The 20780-nt window shown below is 46.6% G+C and overlaps 1 protein-coding gene across 1 annotated transcript in view; it reads left to right on the top strand.

Moving 5' to 3' along the window:
- The window catches only part of LOC125942270 (uncharacterized), a 73646-nt gene extending 54779 nt beyond the window's left edge, over positions 1-18867 (top strand). Inside the window, exons 5-9 of the mRNA XM_049660436.1 lie at positions 137-369; positions 939-1279; positions 7133-7341; positions 14173-14367; positions 18654-18867. Of these exons, the coding sequence (XP_049516393.1) occupies positions 137-369; positions 939-1279; positions 7133-7341; positions 14173-14367; positions 18654-18695 (1020 nt within the window). The 3' untranslated portion in view covers positions 18696-18867. The remainder of the gene's footprint in view (positions 1-136; positions 370-938; positions 1280-7132; positions 7342-14172; positions 14368-18653) is intronic.
- The last annotated feature ends 1913 nt before the right edge of the window (positions 18868-20780 follow it).

Raw genomic sequence — 20780 nt, 5'->3', positions numbered from 1 at the left:
CTCATTTATAGTACGTGTTTGTCAATCGTGCATATAATCTCGTTAACCTCCCTGTCTTTAATCTATTATTTCTCTTTTATCTCTTGAAAGCGGCTCATTCACAACCATTGACTTGTCTGTGCAATCAATGAAAAAGGTTCCCGCGAGGCCACACGTCGAGGCCCTTGTCAAGGTCCTGAAGAAGACGAGGTCCCTCCATCGCCTCTCTGTAAACTGGCACTTCTCGCTGCAAGAAATTCGCTGTCTCGCAGAGGCAATTGGGGACAAGCGGTTGAACCTCCACATCGGGGAGAGCTCTCTCGACGACCCCGTATTATTTTGCGGCATCCTTAACGACGCACCGGCTAACCACAAGGTGATATTTGGAAAGTGAGTGAATACTTATAGTGGACGGTTTTTGAACTGAACAGATGCCGAAGGTTTGACCAGCCGCAGATGCAAATGTGTTGTAACAATTTAGCGATCAATTTTGCAGACAATTCAGAACTCTCTTAATTTAGAACGATGGAAGGAAAACACCAATTTGACGGCGCCAAATTACGTAATAACTTCCGATGGTACAGTAATATATCAGACACCTGATCAGAACTTTGTGCTACCTTGTGGTCGCCTATTATCATGTAATGTCACCTGCTGCGCGAATACACGGCGCAGATGGCGCACCTATTTAGTTATTGTCGATGTATAGGGTGATGTAATTATTTTGGCGCGTGACTTATATAGGGGTAAATTATGCACTGCATCAACAGCGATTCATAAAAAAACACTCAAATTTGATGTTAGTACTCTTCTAAATCAGCTTGCCACCGAGGATGGTTTCGCTATCAGTAACAACGGTGCATAAATCTCGTACTGTGCAGCAATTGTTACCCTGTTCACTGTTGAATAAGGAGTATTCATGGTTTTTGTGCATTCCAAAAAGCTCTATTGCGCCGCAGGTGCATATTCTCTCACGGTGCTGCTGCTGTTGTTTCCGTGCTTTCCGGGTGGAACGACATGCCAGCCGATGGAAAGCTGTACTCCGCCTTTCTGCACAACGTTTCCCTCCACGACTTATGTCGGGTGCTGGTCAGTGACAGTGGTGATCACATCAACTGGCTTGATCTCCATTTCTGTGCGAGCCTTTCCCCTCAGGCCAGATCAGCTCTGGCCTTCTACCTTGCATCTACGGGAAAACTGCGGAGACTCATGTTGCAGCTCAAAAACATGCAGAACTTATCGGCAGCAGTTATCCAAGGCCTTGCTCAGAACAGCAGCATCGAGAATCTCGTCATAAATGGTAAATCAAACATCGGCAGTCTCGTTATTGTGCAGATTTTTGAGAGATGATTGATTTGGCATCTACGAGCCGGCGCATACCGGACTGCATCATGGGCAAACCTGAAATACGTATTTGTGTGGTCTGCTCGCGCTGTCGTCAGTATTTTAATTAATTAAAAATATATTGTAAATGCGCTATTGTATTCTCAAAATATATAAGAAATGCAGTAATCTAACTTTGATCACGCAGCTGCGATATTCCCTGCACATGTAAGCATGACCCCAAGGCAAATAAATTACAGCGGGAACATTGTGCGAAAAAAATGAAAAAACAATATTATTATGAAATCACTGCTGCGTTTCCAAACCATTTACTGTTTAACTATTTAGGTTACTATTTAACCATTTACTATGTAAGTTTAGGAACAATATTCCTGAAACGATCATCAGCCAATAGGCTAACCTTATTGAATTCAAAGCAGCAGCTCATGGGCATTTCACTCCAAGTAGCTTCTTCCAAAGCAAGCTGGCTATCCACTATGTCAAGAAAGTCTAATGCAATAAAACTTTTATGAAGGTTTACTTATACGGTTAAATCACAAAGCATTACTAACAACGGAACAGCATTTGAAAGCAATGAGCACTGATATTCAAGCCTACTGCACCCATTCTGACCCTTAATATAAACGGACACGTTCGGAGAAAGACAGAAAAAAGCTCCGCAGAAATGGATTGTGGGTGATTGAGGTTATGCAAAACATAAGCGCCTCACAAATGAGTAACAAAAGCGGTTCCCTGGTTTTTCTTGGCTATACTGGAGCTAGATGTTGCACCATTACCACTCATTTAGCGAATAAGTTAGGAGCTCAGCCCGAAAGCTGCCGATAGGAATTTTTCTGAAAGTGTCAGATCCAAAATGCATTGTTTTGCATTTAGTAATTCAAATAGGCTCCCAAGTTTGATAAATTAATAAACGAAATTTGTGCAGATTTCACGCACTGTGGGAATCGCTGTTATGCGAAGCACTTTGCAGGCACCCAGCTATATTGTATATCTAGCATTGTTTGGGCTTCCGCAAAGTGATACCACGTGGACCAAAGTGTTTGTGTACATTGAGTATTTGTGTGTGCGGGTTGTGAGCGCACGTGTGTTTTACGACAGCTGCACGACAACGACCATGCTGAAGACGATCCTATGGCGGCAACGGCATGATTTCTATGTCAGCCGTTCGATGCCAGCGTACGACACGCACTTGTTTGTTACCAGATAGGTAGCAGATGAGCGTAAACGAGAGAAACATACATTGTGATGTCATCAGAGACAACGTGTTGCAAACGTATGCTAAATTATGTGGTGTATGTAAAACGACGATTGCATTTGCATTTGGGCGATAATGAAGTCTGTACAACGTCACACAATTTTTACGTGGCGTGCTACGAGGAATGGACCGAGGAAGGTGGACCAATCCCAAGGATTGTGCAGTCTAACCCGCCGCCTCAGAACGTGAGCTGTCGCAAGGAAAGAAGACGAGGAAGGGGCACAGGGCGAACAAATCTCCTTTCTCATTGTTATTTCAAGCTACCCGGTTCTTGGCCAATCCCCCAGAGTGGGTATGTGCCACTAACTCCAAGGCTCTACTTCTACGTAGCCAGCGTTTCAAAAAGCTGGCTGCGCTTGTGAATGACATACGTATGCATGCGATTGTGGCCTAAATAAGGGGCCCGATGTAAAGATCAAGGTGCGCTAAGATGCATAAGCTGAATGTGCATTCCACCTGGTGTAAATTGCTTCTCCCCGCAGGGGCATCTGCGTCAGCTGGCGTTTGGTGTGCTGCGACACCACGGACCCGAGCACATGAGGGTTGGACCCTCCCCGCTTAATGTGCGTGGCTTAGCCGTGTCCGGGGAAAAGGGGATCCTGGGGGTTGAGCCGACGCCGGGTGTTTGGACCTTTACGGCCTCTCGGCGAAGGCAACACGCCCGTTTGGCCTCGGCTTCACGTAGACGGCACCCCCGGACTGACCCAGCCGGGGGAAATCGGTAGTTGCCTTTTTCTGCACTTCTCTTCAATCTTTGTCTTTATCTATTACTTTCAATCTTTCCTGTCCTCTCCTCGCTTCCTCTTACTTCCAATTTTTCCAGGCAGCAAGTGTTAACCTGGTGTATTTTATCGAACCTTGGGTACTCTATATTAGGTTATAGTAGCTACGTACAGCTGGCGTCTGCGTTTCCTTCGGGTCTTGTAGCGTCCCCATGTTGGGCTCGGTGGTGGGCGGCTGGCCTAGCTGCCGAAATAAAATCGGTCCTTTATGGCTAAGACGTCATTCCCCCACTCCATGATCGTCCTCTTTTTAAAAGAGGACGCACCGAAGAAACTTTTCAACTGTTGAGCCAGCGCAAAGAAACGTTCCCCCGCTTCCATGTGATACATAGTCAAGATCCTGAAAAGACAGTAAGAACCATTTCACCTTTCACTGTGGCCAAATGTCTCACCGACACACTAGGTGCTGGTTACAAAGTGACGAAAATGAGCAGTGGCGACTTCTTCTGGAGGTTCGAAACACTCAACAGCATGGCACACTCACGAATTTGGTAGCATTCCGTTATGTGCCAATCACTGTTAGCCCGCATCGATCAATGAACACACGTAAAGGAGTTATCTCTGATGAAGATCTCTTAAGCCTCAGTGAGGAAGAGCTCCTGGAGGGCTGCAAAGAACACAACGTGATTCAAGTGCAAAGGGTAAAGATCAAGCGGGACAACCAGGATATTCCAACTAAACATCTGATTCTCACCTTTGCGTCGAGTGAGCTACCGGAAACCCTAGAAACAGGATATACCATAATTCGAGTCAGACCTTACATCCCAAATCCCCGAAGATGTTTCAAATGTCAACGATATGGCCATGGTTCGCAAAACTGCCGAGGCCGACTGACCTGTGCGAAATGTGGCGAACACGAACACGCATCCGACAACTGCAGTGGCACGCTCCACTGTCCCAACTGTGACGGTGGACACGCAGCATACTCTCGAACTTGCCCCACATTAAACACTACACATCATCATCATCATCAAATAGCTTCTACTTCATATTGCATTCAAGAACCATTCCTGTTAAAGCCAGGTTGGATGATAGAGATTGTTTTGTGCCATGGTCAACTAACTGCCAAATATGTTCTAAATATGAAACTATTCACCAGTGTGTTGTAGGTTAAAAAGACGTCGTGTTCATTTGGGACAATGGACACTGAAAACATATATAGATGTTACACCATACTCAATACGTTTTGTACTTTTAAAGACCCTGGCGGCCCTCCCTATGACATGTTTTCTCCGTTGGGACTACATACTCTTTGGCAAAGTTGTATGGGTGACAGGCAGGCCAAAACTTCTAGGTCTAAAAGGTCATTTTACTGTGAAATTGCATCGTATGGGCGTAGTGTGTGTGCGGCACAAGATAAGCCACCAGAGTGGTTATTTTATTGAATGCATGTGTTTGTTTGCCTGAATACTAAGTGCTGGTTATGCTTGAGCTTTGCAGACCTCTACGTCTTAATTCCATGTAATAAAGAAAACAAAGTGTGATTGTGGCCTAATGTTTAGAGCATTGGGCTGCTGTGATTGAGGGCAGAAGTTTGATTCCACCATCGGTGACACTTTTTCTTTTTACTAAAGCGAGGCGAGACAGGAACCTATGTAGCGGCCTACCTACCTGCCACAAAATGTCAAGAATGAGACAAAGAATGATTGGCATGAATATTTATAAAACAGGCATATGTCGTAATGGCTACCTAAACAAGAAGTTAGTGAGAATGATGCATTGGCTATCACGCGCTTTCGGTACCAGAATGTGGTCCTAATGAGCTTGTACTCGTAGTTAAAAACAGGAGCCACGTATCATTTGCGCTGCTTTTTGATGGCTCTTCCACGCGCGTCCTGCACATATCAAACGTCCGAAAGTGTCCACTCATAATGAGGCAGTGTTACTACTGCTTACGTGCCATCGGGTGGGCCACGGCCACCGGTTTTCCAGTTCCAAAGCATGTGTACTCACAATCTTTCAACATTCATTTATCTTGCGTTTTATTGCGTCTTTCTCTCTTTTCCACGGGTCAGTGACAATGTTTGAAACTTAATTTGTTTTTCTAAGATAGCAGTGCTTCAATTGTGTGCAAGGGAGGATGGCCATAGGCACGAGCGGTTCGTCGTCAGTAAGAAGTTCTGCATTGGAACTCATGTTGCTCTGTCCCCGGACTAGACCAGCGAACATCGGCAATCTGTATACCGCCTAACTTCCCACTAAAATACAAGCATGAAAGCTATCAGTACAACTCAGGTTTGGACTTGAGGACTCTGCTTTAGAGCACTGCACGGGCTTGGGCTTACCCGAAAGCCCGAGCCCGGTCCGGCCCGTGAGCCTGGCCGGGCCGGGTAGCACAGTTTTTTCACGGGCTCGGGCCGGGCTCGGGCACGGCGTCTGCTTTTTGAGTCGGGCCCGGGCCGGGCTCGGGCTTTCTGGTGGTGTGCATGTAATGTGCAGCGAGTTATTCTCGGGTGTCTCAACTCTGACAACATTATTTTTCGGTCTCGGGCCGGGTTCGGGCAGGTTTCGAGTCGGGCTCGGGCCGGGCTCGGGCCTAAGGTAAAGGGGCGGTGGGCCGGGCCGGGCGGGTAACGTAGATTATTTCCGGGCCCGGGCCGGGCCCGGGTCTCGCCATAAAAGTTTTGATCGGGCTCGGGCGGGCCGTCCAACGTAAAAACGGGCCCGGGCCGGGCCCGGGCCGGGCCCGGGCTGAAAAAATCGGCCCGTGCAGTGCTCTACTCTGCTTTCCAGCCTTAAATAATAGGTAGTATAACTAGTATCGCTGCAAGACGTAGTTTGTGTTGTAGCTTAGCAGTGAACAGTGCGTGTGACATTTACTTTTCCCGCGCATTTCGCTCGAGAACTTCGACCGGTCAAGAAGGCGTTCGTGAGAAAATTTCCAATCAAGGCTTTCTCAAAAGAAAAGTGGCGCTGCTATCAAAAGCTACGAGGGTGCAAATAGCCGTATTTATTTGGAAAATTCATTCGGAGGAAGGTTTGACAAGAAAGAAAATAAATATAGGCAGTTTTGCACGAAGGTGGGGCATTTAGAAGAGCGATGAAATGGGGCTTGTTGGTGTGCATTAATTTTTCTTGCGCTATGTACTGGAAGACTAGCAGGTACGAAACGAACACTGGTTGTTAAGAGGATACGAGTACTAGGGTTGCGCTCCCCCGTGTCACTTCATGTGCTGTTTACAACCGATGTCAGTTTCGTCCAAGGTGTAAGTTGTATACTTTTTAGGTGAGGACACTCGCGCGGCACGATCGACCAGATAAAGTGTTGCGCGTCTCTGAAGACCTTCTAGCCATTGAAGCGCAAACCGCACATGCGCGTCGACACCGACACATCACGACGGCGCGAATTTGCTCGAGTGTCCGCATAACTGCTATCGCAATGAAACTTCGATCTCTTCGCTCGATGTGCATTGCCAATGAAAGGAGGAGCGGGCGTCTAGCAGCGCAGGATGCGTGATAACGCTTGCTGAAATTCACCTCTGTCATCGATTGCTTCTTATATGCGCGACGCGGAGCAAGTTAGCGCCGCTTTGAGCATCGCAGAGCAAGTTTCTGAAAACCATCGGTCGCTTGCCCCTCCATTGATTATGTCGCAAGGAAATCTGCTGTTATTTAGACACCAAGAAGTCTTGGCATACACATTCAATTCGCGAGGCTTCATGTGAAAAGTAAATGTTTGCAAAATCTAGGCATTGCTGTCGCTTTGTGCGTAGTGCCAATGTCATGTCGGGAGACAGACTACTCGGTACTTATCAATATTTTCTATCTGCAGGTTGCGTCTTTGACGAGAAGACTGCCGAAGCCTTCAGCAGTTGGGTCACTGCCAACCGACGATTACACTCTCTAGCGGTTTCATGTTTCGATCGGAGCGTAGCACTTTTCGTTCAAGCGATGGCGAGAATGATGAACCGCAACTATGTGCTCACGTTTCTAGACGTGAAGATCTGTGATGATCCCTCATATCAACACGTCAGGAACTTCGTGAGTCTACTTTGGCGCGCTTATCACAACTCTCTCTCTCTCTCTCTTCCCTTCGTGGGCAAGCCCCACACAGTGCAAGGGATTGCGATGTAAGGAAGCGACTAGCAAGTGGAAGTCGCTTGTTTGTAATGCATCCTGAAAAAGGTAACACAAGTGCCAGGTGCCACGCAACCTCTTTTATGTTTAAAAAAGCACTTTTGCCCACAGGATGTAGATCAACTCAGTCTCTTCAGCGCGGTTATTCATAGAGGCGGGCTTAACTTTCGCTGAAGATAATTATGTGCATTTAGCTATTAACTGCACCACCGTGGTGGCTGCATTTTGATTAGGCGAAATGAAAAGAAGTCGCAGTTTTGCCCGAAAGGCGAAGCATCGATTCCAATAGCACTTAGTTGACAGCTATACGAAGATGGCCGTTTTATCTTTCACATAAACTTGTAAACATTGGCTTACTAAATAAGGTAACAAGCATGGTGTCACGCGCACAATCAAATATGACCACATCTCACTCGATGACCGCAGAAACTCGCTGTCAAAACGCTGGAGTGAGGAAGTGCGGCGGCAGCAGCGAGTCAATTGACCTTCGTGCTGCCTCTCGCGTAAACGCGAACTAAGCGGCTTAAACACAGCGCACACCAAGCTATCAGCACTGGGCACACACTGCCCCCATCGCAGATCGCTTCCAAGATAGGGCCGGCGTGGCCGCGCCATACACAGCAACCACCGGAGTACAACACCCGCCCCCTCCCTCTCATCCCCCCTTTGCCTTGCACGCGACAGAAGACGGCGCGCTTCCTCCCGGCTTTCCGACCTTGCGCGCTCGAGATTGAGCTGCCATCGTCGGCTCACCCTCGCACGGTTTCACTCGCACATACAACATACGGCGCGTGGCGACGATGTCATCGTGCTTGGATTTTATAGGGCACATCACGGCGATGGCCACGCCGACGGCCGAAATGCGCCAGGAGTGTCCATATATTTGCTATCACAATAAAATGAGACGGGGTAGAATGCCTGGCTCTTTAGAAGAAGAGTAGATGAAAGATATGGGTCTGGAATTAATAACAGCTTCAGGTTCAGTTATAATGGTGCTCAGTTGCTGTAGGTCAACAGACGCCTTTTCCAATGACTTGCGAAGGCACATCTTGGCAATCCTAACTAACCGCTCTCAAAATCCACCCCACCAAGCAGCCCTTTCGGCTATATATTTGCAAGTTATGCAGTGGGTAGAGCAATACTGGCTGACTTCGTCTTTCCTCAACAACTGGTGTATGGAAGCTAGCTCACGTGCAGCTTTCATAAATGCAGTACCATTGTACGAGTAAACTATTCGTTGTGTTCCACGTCTTGCACAAAATCTTTTGAAGGCCATGAGGAAAGCGTTTGCAGTAAGTCAAATAATATGCTGAAGCAGAATTGCTACTACTACTAACTACTGCACATGTGAAGAACACTTTGTACACTTTAACGCCACTACAGTCCTTCACAAAAACTGGCCCTGCAAAGTCAACTCTCGTAACCTCAAAAGGGCGTGGAAGGAAGGAAACAAGAGAAAGGCAGAAGGCCGGGAAGTTAACCAGAATAACGCCCGGTTGGCTACCCTACACCGGGGGAATGGGAAAAGGGAACACAAAGATGACAGGGAGAAAGAGGAGGGAAGGAAAGAAGGGAAATTAGCGGTAGGTTCGTTGACGTGTGTGTTTTTGCACGAATAGTCAGAGACTTTGACACAAGCCCATCGTCCTCAGGGAGCACAAAAGTGCCTTCACCGCTTTGTGGGCCGACTAGAGATGGGGGCGGTGTTCCAGCAGCACCTGCATGGAAAGCGTCCGATTGCCCAGTTTTTTTAGCGCGTTAGCAAGTATGTGCAAGTGAATTGCACATACGATCATTGGGAAGGTTGGCTGCCGGTGCACTCGCAGCATTGAGGCGGAACCGAGCACAAATCACACATTTTCGCGACATTCGCTTAACTGCTTGTCGCACTCTGGGCACGCTGAACTGGGCGCGAAATTTCGTTAAGGTGTCACCGACACCGCCATGGAGCACAGTTCTGTGCACTTGCAAAATGACGAGGCACGTGACCGGGTAGTTGCACGGCAGTAGCACGGGCGTCTTCTTCTTGTACGTGAAACTGGCGTTTTGAAGGCGAGTTCTAATCCTCATGACGCCCTTTTCGACGACGAAGGCATGCTGGTCTCTTATCGATGATATCATGTCGAGACCTTGTAGAGAGCCCAACTTCAAGTTGGGCTCTCTCTCTGGCATATGTATCTGTCTACATTTCCTGGAACTGGATGTTCTCAGCTTCTTGAAGTTAAGTAGCTGTAAGAGCTCCTTCTCTATGCGACGTTGGCGATTGACAGTTGTCCACGAAGCTACATAAGCTACGGCACCGTAGGTACTATAGCTGGCATCCGCAAATACGTGAAGCTGGGAGCTCGTAGGTTTGTCATCTAATAACATCAACTCACAACGTGGGAGTGAAAACACCTGAGAGCACTTCAACTCATTCGACTAAGTTTTCCATTCGTGTCTAAATGGCTCAGGCATAACTACTTCCCACGCTGTGCCGTGTTCCCATAATCTTTGAAAGATGTCTTTCATCCTTCCGACGAACGGTGATAGCCAACCAAATGAATCGAGAAACCGTGCGGTCGTCTGAAGGACAAATATCTTGGTGTCTTCCTTTTTTCGAGAAGCAGCAACAGCAATTTCATGTTTAGAATAAGCTTGTCAGCAGCTGTGTCCCATAGCAGACCAAGAACCTTCATAGGAGCCACTACTGGAAAGGAGTTGAATTCATCAGCGATGTGCCGTCTTAGCTCATCATTGGTGGACCATTATTGGTGGACCATTTTTGCAGCTAGCGCTGCTGAGCACGAGATCGCGAGATCGAATCCCGGCCGCGGCGGCCACATTTCGATGGAGGCGAAATGCAAAAACACCCGTGTGCTTGCGTTGTAGTGCACGTTAAAGAACCCCAAGTGGTCAAAATTAATCCGGAGACCTCCACTACGGAGTGTCTCATAATCACAACTGGTTTTGGCACGTAAAACCCCAGAAAGGAGAAGAACATTTTTGCAGCTTCATGCCTCCTTTACTCAGGATGAGATTCGGTTCTTTATAAAGACGGAAAGCTTCTTTCTAAGAAGTAACTCCTGTGACGAGATCGTCAACGTAGGAATTCTCAGAAAATTGCGTTGCAGTTGATCTCAGCGCAGAATCCACGTGCTTGTTTTGATACTTTAACGTCGCTGTCAAGAGGAATGGACCTGCTGTAGCTACAAATGGCACTCGTGTCATCCTATACTCTATTTTCGGCACAGGTTCACTGGGCATCGGCGTGCTATCAAACCGTAAAAATCGCGAGGCATATCGATCAGGCTCTTGAATGCCCATTTGTAAAAACGCCTTTTGTTCATCGGCACTAATTCCACTCTTGTGTAATCGCACATTCACACGCATTTTATCTATGTCGTTTTTGGTCTTGGGTCCTCTTTCCAATAATTCATTCAGATACGCTGCTCCACGTGGGTGTGACGAGGCATCGAAGATCATCCTCAGTCGTGTCGTCGAGGATGATTTTCTGATAACGGCATGCTGTGGTATGTAATAACATCTCTTTGCCGTGTCTTGTTCGTTAATTTTTTCAGCGTGATCATCCAGCTCATATTGTTGCTGACTGCTGAAGGAGCTCCTCTTTACTGCCACATCGCCGCAATAAACCTTGAAGGCGTCTAACCGCAACACTTCGGTTGTCTGCTAGATTTGTTTTGACGGGCTTCCATGGAAGCGCTAGTTCATTCCTCCCGTTCTTGAATGTTATTTTCTGTCAATTGTCGGACCAATTCATTTCTATGGTCGTCGTTTGAAGAAGGATCAGAAAAGTCTACGCTGTCTAGATCCCAGAAGTGCTGTAGGGGTTGAGCCACGTGAGTCTGCGCAACTCGTGCGAAGGACACAAACGTGTGCGCAGGCTTCCTTAAAAATGCAGCCGTCGCATGGTACAGGTCCTTGAAATGTCCAGCAAAGCTTAATGTTGATCGCAGCTAGTACTGTCACTTCGTGCGACGAAACGTCGTTTAGCACCAGCTTCCACATTTGGTCGGCTCCAATCAGCACGCTTATGCCAACTTCTGTCTTTAGGCAAGGAAGAGATACAAAGTCAGCACTAAACTTCTTTTCATTGGCCAGCTTTTGCAAAAATGTCTGTGACTGTGGAGGTTCAGACAGGCGATCGCAAAAAGAGGAAACCTCGAAAGCCTCAATTTCATGCTTCGAGCTGTCAAACTGGTTAATCAAATGCACCTTAACCAAGTTCAGCTGCTCTGTTGGAGCGCCGCTCGAACCACCGAACGCTTTCACTTCAACATCTACCTTCTTCAACGTTGGCAGGTTTATTTTTCTGGATATATCTTCTCTTATAAACGACCTCTGGCTTCCATAGTCCAGACCCCATCTTATGTAGCAAGAACTGCAGTCACTTAGAGCCCATACTCGGAAAACAGGGTTTTATGTACACAGGTGGCCACTGCTGGTGCACCCGTCCGCTCAAAGATACTTCCTTGGTCCAGGCCAGAATCATCAAAGTTGGTGAAAACCACATGAAGGCAAACGTTTCACATCACTCATGTACCATCTTGCACATCTCCCGCCCTACCTAGCGGACGCGACACACATGTTTGCCCCTTTTTTCCCGAGCGCAACAGAAGGAGCAATGACGCAGTAATATTTTTTATTAGAGATCCAAAAGAGCTTCGAAAATTTCCCGGTTTTTCTTAGTGCTGAATTTGCGCAAAGCACATGTTTGTTAAAAAACGCCTTGCATGCTGGCTTATGCAAGCAATGGCGAACGGGGTCAGCTAAATGACCAGTGCCACTTAGTGAAACAGCATTCCTGCGATACTCTAGCCGGCGTTCATTAAGAGAGCGCCCAGATTGGCCAATAAAGTATTTCCCACAGGCGAGGGGAATCACAAAGATCAAGTAGAGGTAGGCAAAACGCTAGATTTTGATGAATGTAATAAAACCTGGTTAGACCAAGCAGGCTATAGGTGACTGCCTACACGCCGTTTTAATGTGGATGCCATTTAAAAATTATCAGTAATCATCGTAGCTAAAAAGAGAATAAACCGGAACTTTTGGGGGCCTCGCCAGGCATTCAACTGCCTGGCTTCGTTCGGATCACAACTCGCGCCCACGCGTCACGCACTCGCTGGTTCTCGAGATCTCCCGACTTCGCTCCGTTTGCAACGTGCCGCACAAGACTGATTGTCCGCGCCAGCCAATATAACGCGAAATGAGAACACGTATGCAGCTACGCTCAAATTTAGCATTAGGGAGTAAGGTGGTAGTAAGTGAATGTTTTTTTTTGTTCTCTGCCAGGCCATGTGCAGAGTCATTTTTTTTTCTGCGCTCCTCGCACCCGCGACATCGACTACCTCCAATAACTTGCATTTTTATCACGAAATTAAACGAAATATGTAATAGTGTCCAGGGGTACAAACGCTACAAACCACCGAGTCGTTTTACGATCATCTAATGCGGAGGAACAGGCAGAACAATACCAGATGGGATTACTAAAAACGTGCGATCATATACGATCACAAATCTCGAAGAATTTGCAGCACAAATAAGTATGATAGAAGGAAGAGAAGACGGGAGGTTCCGAATGAGTTAATGCAGACTTCTACCAGACAAAGGAAAAAATCTACTTAATAATGTGTATGCGTACAAGTTCATCACAGCAAAGAAAATGAACAAGCAATCGAGTCTCATTTCTGAATAGAGGTACAGAAGTATTGCTGGCACGATCGACCCAATGCTTGAAATCCACTTTCCTAAAATTATATGATAATGCGGTGCAGGCGAGTCTTGATAAACGATAACAAATGACAAGACTCTTTGAAGCCGGCTATCCATGCTTGGTCTTAGAAGTGGTCTCGGAGACCCTCACGTTAAAGTCAAGGGTGCCAGAGAACCAGGAACCGCCTCAGCGCAATAACTGATCATGCCCGAAGCAGTACCCTATGTCTTAAGATGTGCCACAACGTGAAGAAGGGAGGCAGGATTGGCGTGCCTGTGGCTTTTCGGCACCGCACAAACTTACTGGCTTGTGCCCCCACATTTTATGCGAACACAAGTAGAAAAATGGTGAAGGCAAGCATGCATGCCTAAATAAGCACGCCAGACCGCATGTGAAAGGCGCAACGGGCGGTGTTTACTTGATACCGCTGTCGTGCGGGAAGACTTATGCAGGCCAACTTGAGGACAGTGCGTTATTGACACAGCACGGTAGAATGAAACTGCAGTTCAGATTAAATGCAATGCACATCTGCCTGCACAATGCATGGCTTGCAAGTGTGAACCTAGGTTGTACGAGATTATGGGCAGAACCAAGGAAACCACTGTACACAAACTTTTGGGGGCCTTTCATACCAAGTAAAGAGGCACAGATTGCATCGGATAAAGTTCTTTGTCTTTTCAAATCTAAGTTTGTTTTTATTTTGATTTGATTGCTTTGCCGTGATTATTATGCACGCAGGTGCATTGTCTTGCAATTTCTTGTGGTCTTGTGGTCGGCTGTAATGAATCAGTTTAATGTATAGCGCCTTTGGTATCCTATCTTCGATTCTTTGTATATGTCTTATTTGTACTGCAGTAATTTCCTTGAGGGAGAAACAAGTTGCCCAACAGCAAGTTACTTTGATCTTAGATCAGGAATCGTATTGGATCTTTCTGTGGAGTAGGGATACAATGCCGTGGCAAGTGTGGTGCTTTCAGGCGTCACTGCCAGATTGAATAACGCTTTCCTATGTCACACCTCAGGTATGGCGTAACCGAGGGCTGCTGCGTTGTGCAGCTGGCTTCTTGTTGGGCTGCGATAAAAGTCGGCCTGCGGAGGCCTATGAGCTTCTAGCCGGTCACCCGCGCCTTCCGGAAGAGGTCCGACTAATGGGCTACCTCATTAAAGATGAGCAAAAAAGCACCTTCCTGAAGGCCAAGAAACATGGTCACAAAAAGGTATGTATGCAAATATAGGCGCCCACAGCTTCAGCTAGTACACACTCTTAACAATTTGATGTGAAAAAAAAATATTCACAGCATATCCACGGGGTGAATGATGATGAGTGGGCGAAGCTCCGGAGGGAATCATCGGATCTCCCGCTTAAGGGGACGCTAGCACAAACGCGTTAGAAACGTGCAGTACTCTCTAGTAAGGGGGAGCGGCCACAGCGTCTTACGCAGCCATTTACACATGCCGGAACGTGCACCGCGTTTGCCGACGCCATCACATGACTGCCGAGAGAGCATACCCCCCGTATTCATAAACGCTCCTCGACTTGAACTTGACTTGCCACCGCTTTGGGCAGCGCGTTCGAAACGCGTTGAAGGTAAGGCGGAGAGGCCACATCGTCTTACACTAGCTTCTTACACGGGCCGTAACGCGCTAGCACAAACGCGTTAGAAACGCGCTAGAAACGCGGCATTTCGTTAATGTTGGGTATTTATTGCCATCATGGTGCGTGTGTCCATGTCCGCTTCGTGGCGTAGTGGGCTAGCGCCGCGCGCTCGGAAGCGAGGGGTCCCTGGTTCGATTCCGCGCTACGGACACAACTTCGGAATTTTTTTTCTCATTTTTCTCAGACTGGTTACGCACTACGACTACGACGAGGGACGAACGGGTGCCGCTTTAAGGAGCTTCGCCCCTAAAAGCTGCGAGCGAACGCTGAACACACCACACGGCGGTTGAAAAAGAAAGCAAAGCGTATAATCGGCGCTCGCAACTAGCGCTGACTAAGCCTTGAGGAAGCCGCAACCTCAGGCCCAATAGTGCTGTTTGAAGCGATCGTAGGACGGCCATGGAAGGTGTTCTAGGGCGACCACTTCCGGGGACACTTTTACTTTCGCAAGATTTCGCTGCACTCCGCACAGGGCACTTAACCGTCTACGGACGGCCGCATTCTTGACACCGTGCTAAGACAGCGTGCATCACACTCTGCCAAGAATGCAGTTGCTCGCAGATGCCGATGTGTCCGGTGTTAGTCACGTAACATTTCGCGAAAGTATCCCCGTAGATGAAATTTTTATTTCTCTATGGTAGGCCCATGAGCTATCATCAGGGAAGACGGGCCCAGGATGAGCGCAAACAGAAGCACAAACCGGGTAACCTCCACCTGTGGGCCCAAGTTGCTTTTGCTGTTCTTCGCTGCCGCAAGAAAATTTCCGCGGGAGCAGACGGGGGGCGCAGCCAGGCCCCCCGCATCACGCTTTAATCTTCGCGGCTCGATCAATCGCTACAGTGCTACCGCAGATGGAGATTGAACTCGCGGCTTCAGCGGGGCAGTCACGTGACCGTAGAGCACCGTGATGATTAGTCGAAATAGTTCTGGCTAAGCACGAACTATAGTGAGTAGCACCGTTAATCCTAACCAACCTCAACCCTAGCGTTGTCACTGTTCAAGAGTTTCGTTAGCCCGCGCGTTTCTCGTAGACTCGGCATAAGCGTCCAGACGGCGTTGCCAGTGCAACTGCGCCGACAGCATCAGGTTGTACTGTTTCAGTTTCATACTGCAGGTAAGACACTGCAACACCACCAGTTTTCTCCGAACTTCACGGCAAAAATACTGCATTTTTTACAATAAATGATTTTACGCTTCCAGAATTCGCTTCATGTTAGCGCATGAAACATTTATTTCTTCTAGAAACGCACGGGTGCGGGGCTGTATGAAGAGGCTTCATACAGACAGAGGCGAAATCCAGGTTGGTAAGCTAGTAGTGCTTTCGCACTAAAACGACTGACTCGAATGGGTAAGAGAGAATTCGACAAGGTGACGCATCTTGTCCAGCACCGGCCTTCCACCCCTGGAGAACCTCGGGCAGCGCTTCCCCGCGTGATTGGCAAAAAAGAAGATATTCTATACATAACAGAATGTTTATGGTTCACTGACGAAGTTTAATTTCGTGAAGACAGACAGGAGTTAATAAGACACGCCGTAGTGACGGGTTCGGGATTAAGACCAACTCGAGTCGTAATAATGAATCTGCTTTTAGATCAGTTCGTAAGTCAGCCAGTAGATCAGTCTTTGATAAGCCGTAAGTCAGCTTAGATGAGCCAGCAGTGACAGTGAAGATATTGTTCATTTGTTGGCTGCCTTCAATAACAACAGCAACTACGAACGAAAAGCTTTGTGAATTCAGCCGCTCTTCATGAGCGTGAGCCGAATACTCGGTCCACAAGCGTTTCTCCATCCCCACGTATTAGAATTAGGCCTCTGCGCGGCCGAATTCTCAGCAGAAGAACAGAGTTGCTGCTGAACCATAGCGGCAAACATGAAAATGTGACTCCATAGATCTGCCTTAAGATATATAACTAATTTATTTACCGCATAATTTGACGAAGAACGAAAAAAGAAAAGTTTGAAGCATCCAGTTTTTGTGACGCGAATCTGCAGCAACGATGGGTGTCGCGCTTCCGTAAACAGTGAGAAACTGGAACAAGTAACAAAAATAGTGCGTATAAGTGAAGAGATTCGTATATTTCACATACGTCATACGATGTCACCATCAAAATCCATTTGGTTGCCGATCAAGCCAACGAGATCACCCACTAGGTAAATTCACTAGGCAGCCCATCCAATTCCGTTACTTCTGAACCCCAATCCAGCTCTGTAGCCCGAGAATCCCTTCTCCGAAGAACCAGACGCGCTCGGCAATCCCCTAAAGTATCTGCGCCCTTCCTCGCAACCTCGTTTGTGTGGAGAAAGCCTTTTCCGGTGACTTCTGGCTAAGACTACTCCAACACCTTGTGCAAGCTAGGCCTGGGGTCCTGCGCCTGAAGAACAAGTGAAGGGCCCGAGGTACTCTCCCCCCGCGCAGGATGTGGACGCTCACCATCTGCTGCGGCTGCGTCCAGGAGTAAGGGGCACGTACACGAGAGAAAGTGCTTCGATGTACTGAGATTTGCGGACGGACCCTCCTACACACTAGGAGCAGTTACTTATGGGCAAAATTCCACAAGCCCTTATGCAGCGTCTTTGCGAGGAAAGCCTGCACGCATTTATATACTAAATGCCTTGTGGCAATCCGTACCTAAAAAAGAAAAAAGCAGACGAATTTACTTCTCTGGTCGACTGTTTGCTTAAACATTTACTGAATTAACTCCATATTTGGCACCCAGCCATTCTACGCGCTCTGTTTACGTTCTCTTGACAGGTGTGCGCAAACACGGACTAAACTGCAGTGTACGTTTCATTGACGTACATCACTGCATCGCCTAAACACGCTCCCAGTTATCATGGGTATGATATTTTAGAGAAGAGGGGCTATTTCCGGTGGCGTCAGCGACTTGGGTTACGTACTTATCGTGAAGGGCTGCTAAGTACTAGGTCGCGGGATCAAATCCCGGTTTCGGCGGCCGCATTTCGATGGGAGCGAAATGCAAAAAACGCCAGTGTACCGTGGATTGGGTGCACGTTACAGAGAATCCCAGGTGGTCAAAATTAATCCAGAGTCCCCTACTACGGCGTGCCTGAAAATCATATCGCTGTTACGGCACGTAAATCACGCGACATTCCTTAGTATCGTGACTTTTGCAAATGTCGTATTTATTACAAATCTTATTACCGAAAGTCCTTTAAAACACTTGAATTTCCTCTTGCAACCACTTCCGGGCGTTATGTGGCTTTCGCAACTTTGCATACTTTCTGCGAGAAATAACAGTGCGGATATTTGCTTTTGTTCTTGTTGTTTTCTTGTTTTCCCTGCTTCCTTCAGTCCAGTCTGCTTGCTACTATTCCTTTTATTCGTTTGCTGGCAATTACTGCTCATGACATGAAGCCAATCGCGATTAGCCGACTGTGCAACAAGTGCCGACCTTCGTGCGCGAAACGTATATGAAGTGGCTGACTGATTGAGATAAGTTATAAAGCGCTCGTCATCGCCTTATATCCGTCTTTGCCCGCCTTTTTAGTTCACTCACTATGCCGCACGACACATCGCAGCCATTCATTTATGCCGAATGGTAAGACAAACGTTGACCAAAGTCAGTGGCTATTTTCGCTGATGGGCACAGAAGAGTTGGGCTGTACATCGCCGACGATTTAATTACATTATCTAGCTGCAAGGCAAAATTATTTCCCACTTTTCAAAAGCTTTGCCACGCCTATGTCACCAAAGTTTATTAAATACAGCACATCTTACCAAATTGCCCTAATTATTTCAATCTCTTATGACGGCTGCTTAACTATATATATTGATCATCATCAAATTCCTATGCACTTGTGTTTATTATTAACACGCATGCGCAGTTTTCGTGGAAGAACGGAATCATGGGATGCACGCTTGCCTAACTGCGACAGGCCGCACTCGTAGACAGGAGCTGGTATGCAGCAGATTGCAATGCGACAACGACCATGGTCTGCCAAGGTCAGCCACTGTAGCTGGAACGACCTCGGCCCCGGCATATCGGAGCTCAACGGCTCCTACCTGCACCCTGGACGACGTGTTGAACGGATGCAAAAGTAAAGGAGTGGTTTTCTCCAGCGTCGTGGTTCTTCGTTATTAATCGCCGAACAGACTGGGACTTTACCGGTTGCATTTCCAAACTTTAATGTGAGCAGTAGAAGACAATAGACGATCGTAAAATGGCAACAAGATAGACAGATAGACAGATAGAGAGATAGATAGATAGGTAGATAGATAGATATACAAGGATTTTATTTTACCGTAAACAGAATTTTAAAAATCAGCCGTGACATGTAGCACAATGCTACTTCTTGAGCTAGGTAACACCCAGAGGCCAACATTATTTGCACAAAGAATGAAGTGAATATTCGCCTGAATACTAAGTTTTTGCTAAACATTTTTAAAACCAATTACCTTGCACTTCCTGCAATTTACAAATTATAGCCGGTGAACTTTATGGTCATATTCACTTCAAATGAATTCTCAAGATGAAACCAGTTTCGAGAAATGCGGTCAAAAAATTTGTGATGAAATGCATTTGTGTCAGTAACCTTTCAGCTTCAATGCATAAAAAGCTAGACGTATTGTTAAATGGTAAGTGGAACACCAGTGCATTTTAACGGCAAGTTTGACTGCGCTTATCTCAAAACCGATGCTGGTTTCAAAATTCGTTCGAAGTGGATCGGCCTTGTGAAATCACTGGCTTCAGTTTGTGTATTGCAATATACGTGCACACAAGTAATTAGATGAAAAGTTCATTAGTGAAATTTCGTTAATTGGCAAAATATGCATACTGATTTTCAGTGTAAGTAATGTATACCTCTAAGTGTTCTAGCTTTATGACTAGATTTGCGCTAAAAACCCCGGACGATTTAAAAAAAAAACTGTTAACGTTACAATAAAGCACCCAGTATACGTACAGGGTGTTCATTTTTATGTTTTAAGCAATTATTAGAAATCCCCTGTGGCAGGTAGCATAATTGTTATCACTGAGCTGGCTTATTCAATGAGGCGGACATTAGTAGTACTAGAAATTGAAACACATATTCAAGTAATGAACAAAAATTAACTACTTAACTTCTTAGTTAATTACTTTACGACACATATTACAATTTATGAATTGTAGCCGGTGAGCTTGTCAGGCGTCTCCACTTGGAATGAATTTCGAGAGTGACACCAATTTGGTGCTATGCGCCATCAAACTCGACGTAAAAATGCACTGTTGTTCCACTTACTTCTTTACCAAAATACTGTTTTATACATTGAAGCACAAAAGTAACTGGAATGCCCATGTATTTCGTCCTACACTTTGGAAAATATCTCGAAACTGGTGTCATCCTGGAAATTCATTTCAAGTGCATGCGTCTTGCAAACTCATCAGATACTATTAATAAATTGCAATGTGCGTCGTAAAGTAATTAACTAAAAAGTTCATTAGTAAAATTTTTTTAGTTAGTTGAATATGTGTGTCGATTTCTCGTGCTTCTAATGTCCGCCTCTTCAAATAACCCACCTCAACGATAAGAATTATGCTATCTGCCACAGGCGATTTTAAAAAATTCCGTAAAGCTTAATTTTGAACACCCGGTATGTACCTATTTTTATCTTGAGTCTTCTGTTCTTAAAAAAATTATGGGGTTTTACGTGCCAAAACCACGGTCACGCCGTAGGTTGGGACTCCGGAAATTTGGACCACCTGGGGGTCTTTAACCTGCACCTAAATCTAAGTACACGGGTGTTTTCGCATTTCGCCCCCATCGAAATGCGGCCGCCGTGGCCGCGATTCGATCCCGCGACTTCGTGCTCGTGTCTTCTGTTCTTCTGACCTCTGTTATTTTGGTAATGCTGTTTAGCCTAATTCTTCGTTGTATTGAATGTTGTGTTTAAATTATCTTGAATATATGTAAGCAACAGAATGCTGCGTGTTAAAATTGAACATTATTCGTCTATTTTATTAGGGTGCCCCCCCC

The sequence above is a fragment of the Dermacentor silvarum genome, chromosome 1, assembly GCF_013339745.2.
Source record: "Dermacentor silvarum isolate Dsil-2018 chromosome 1, BIME_Dsil_1.4, whole genome shotgun sequence".
In the NCBI taxonomy this organism is placed as follows: Eukaryota; Metazoa; Arthropoda; class Arachnida; order Ixodida; family Ixodidae; genus Dermacentor; species Dermacentor silvarum.
Note: the sequence above shows the minus strand (reverse complement) of the source record. Positions and strands in the feature narration are given on the sequence as shown.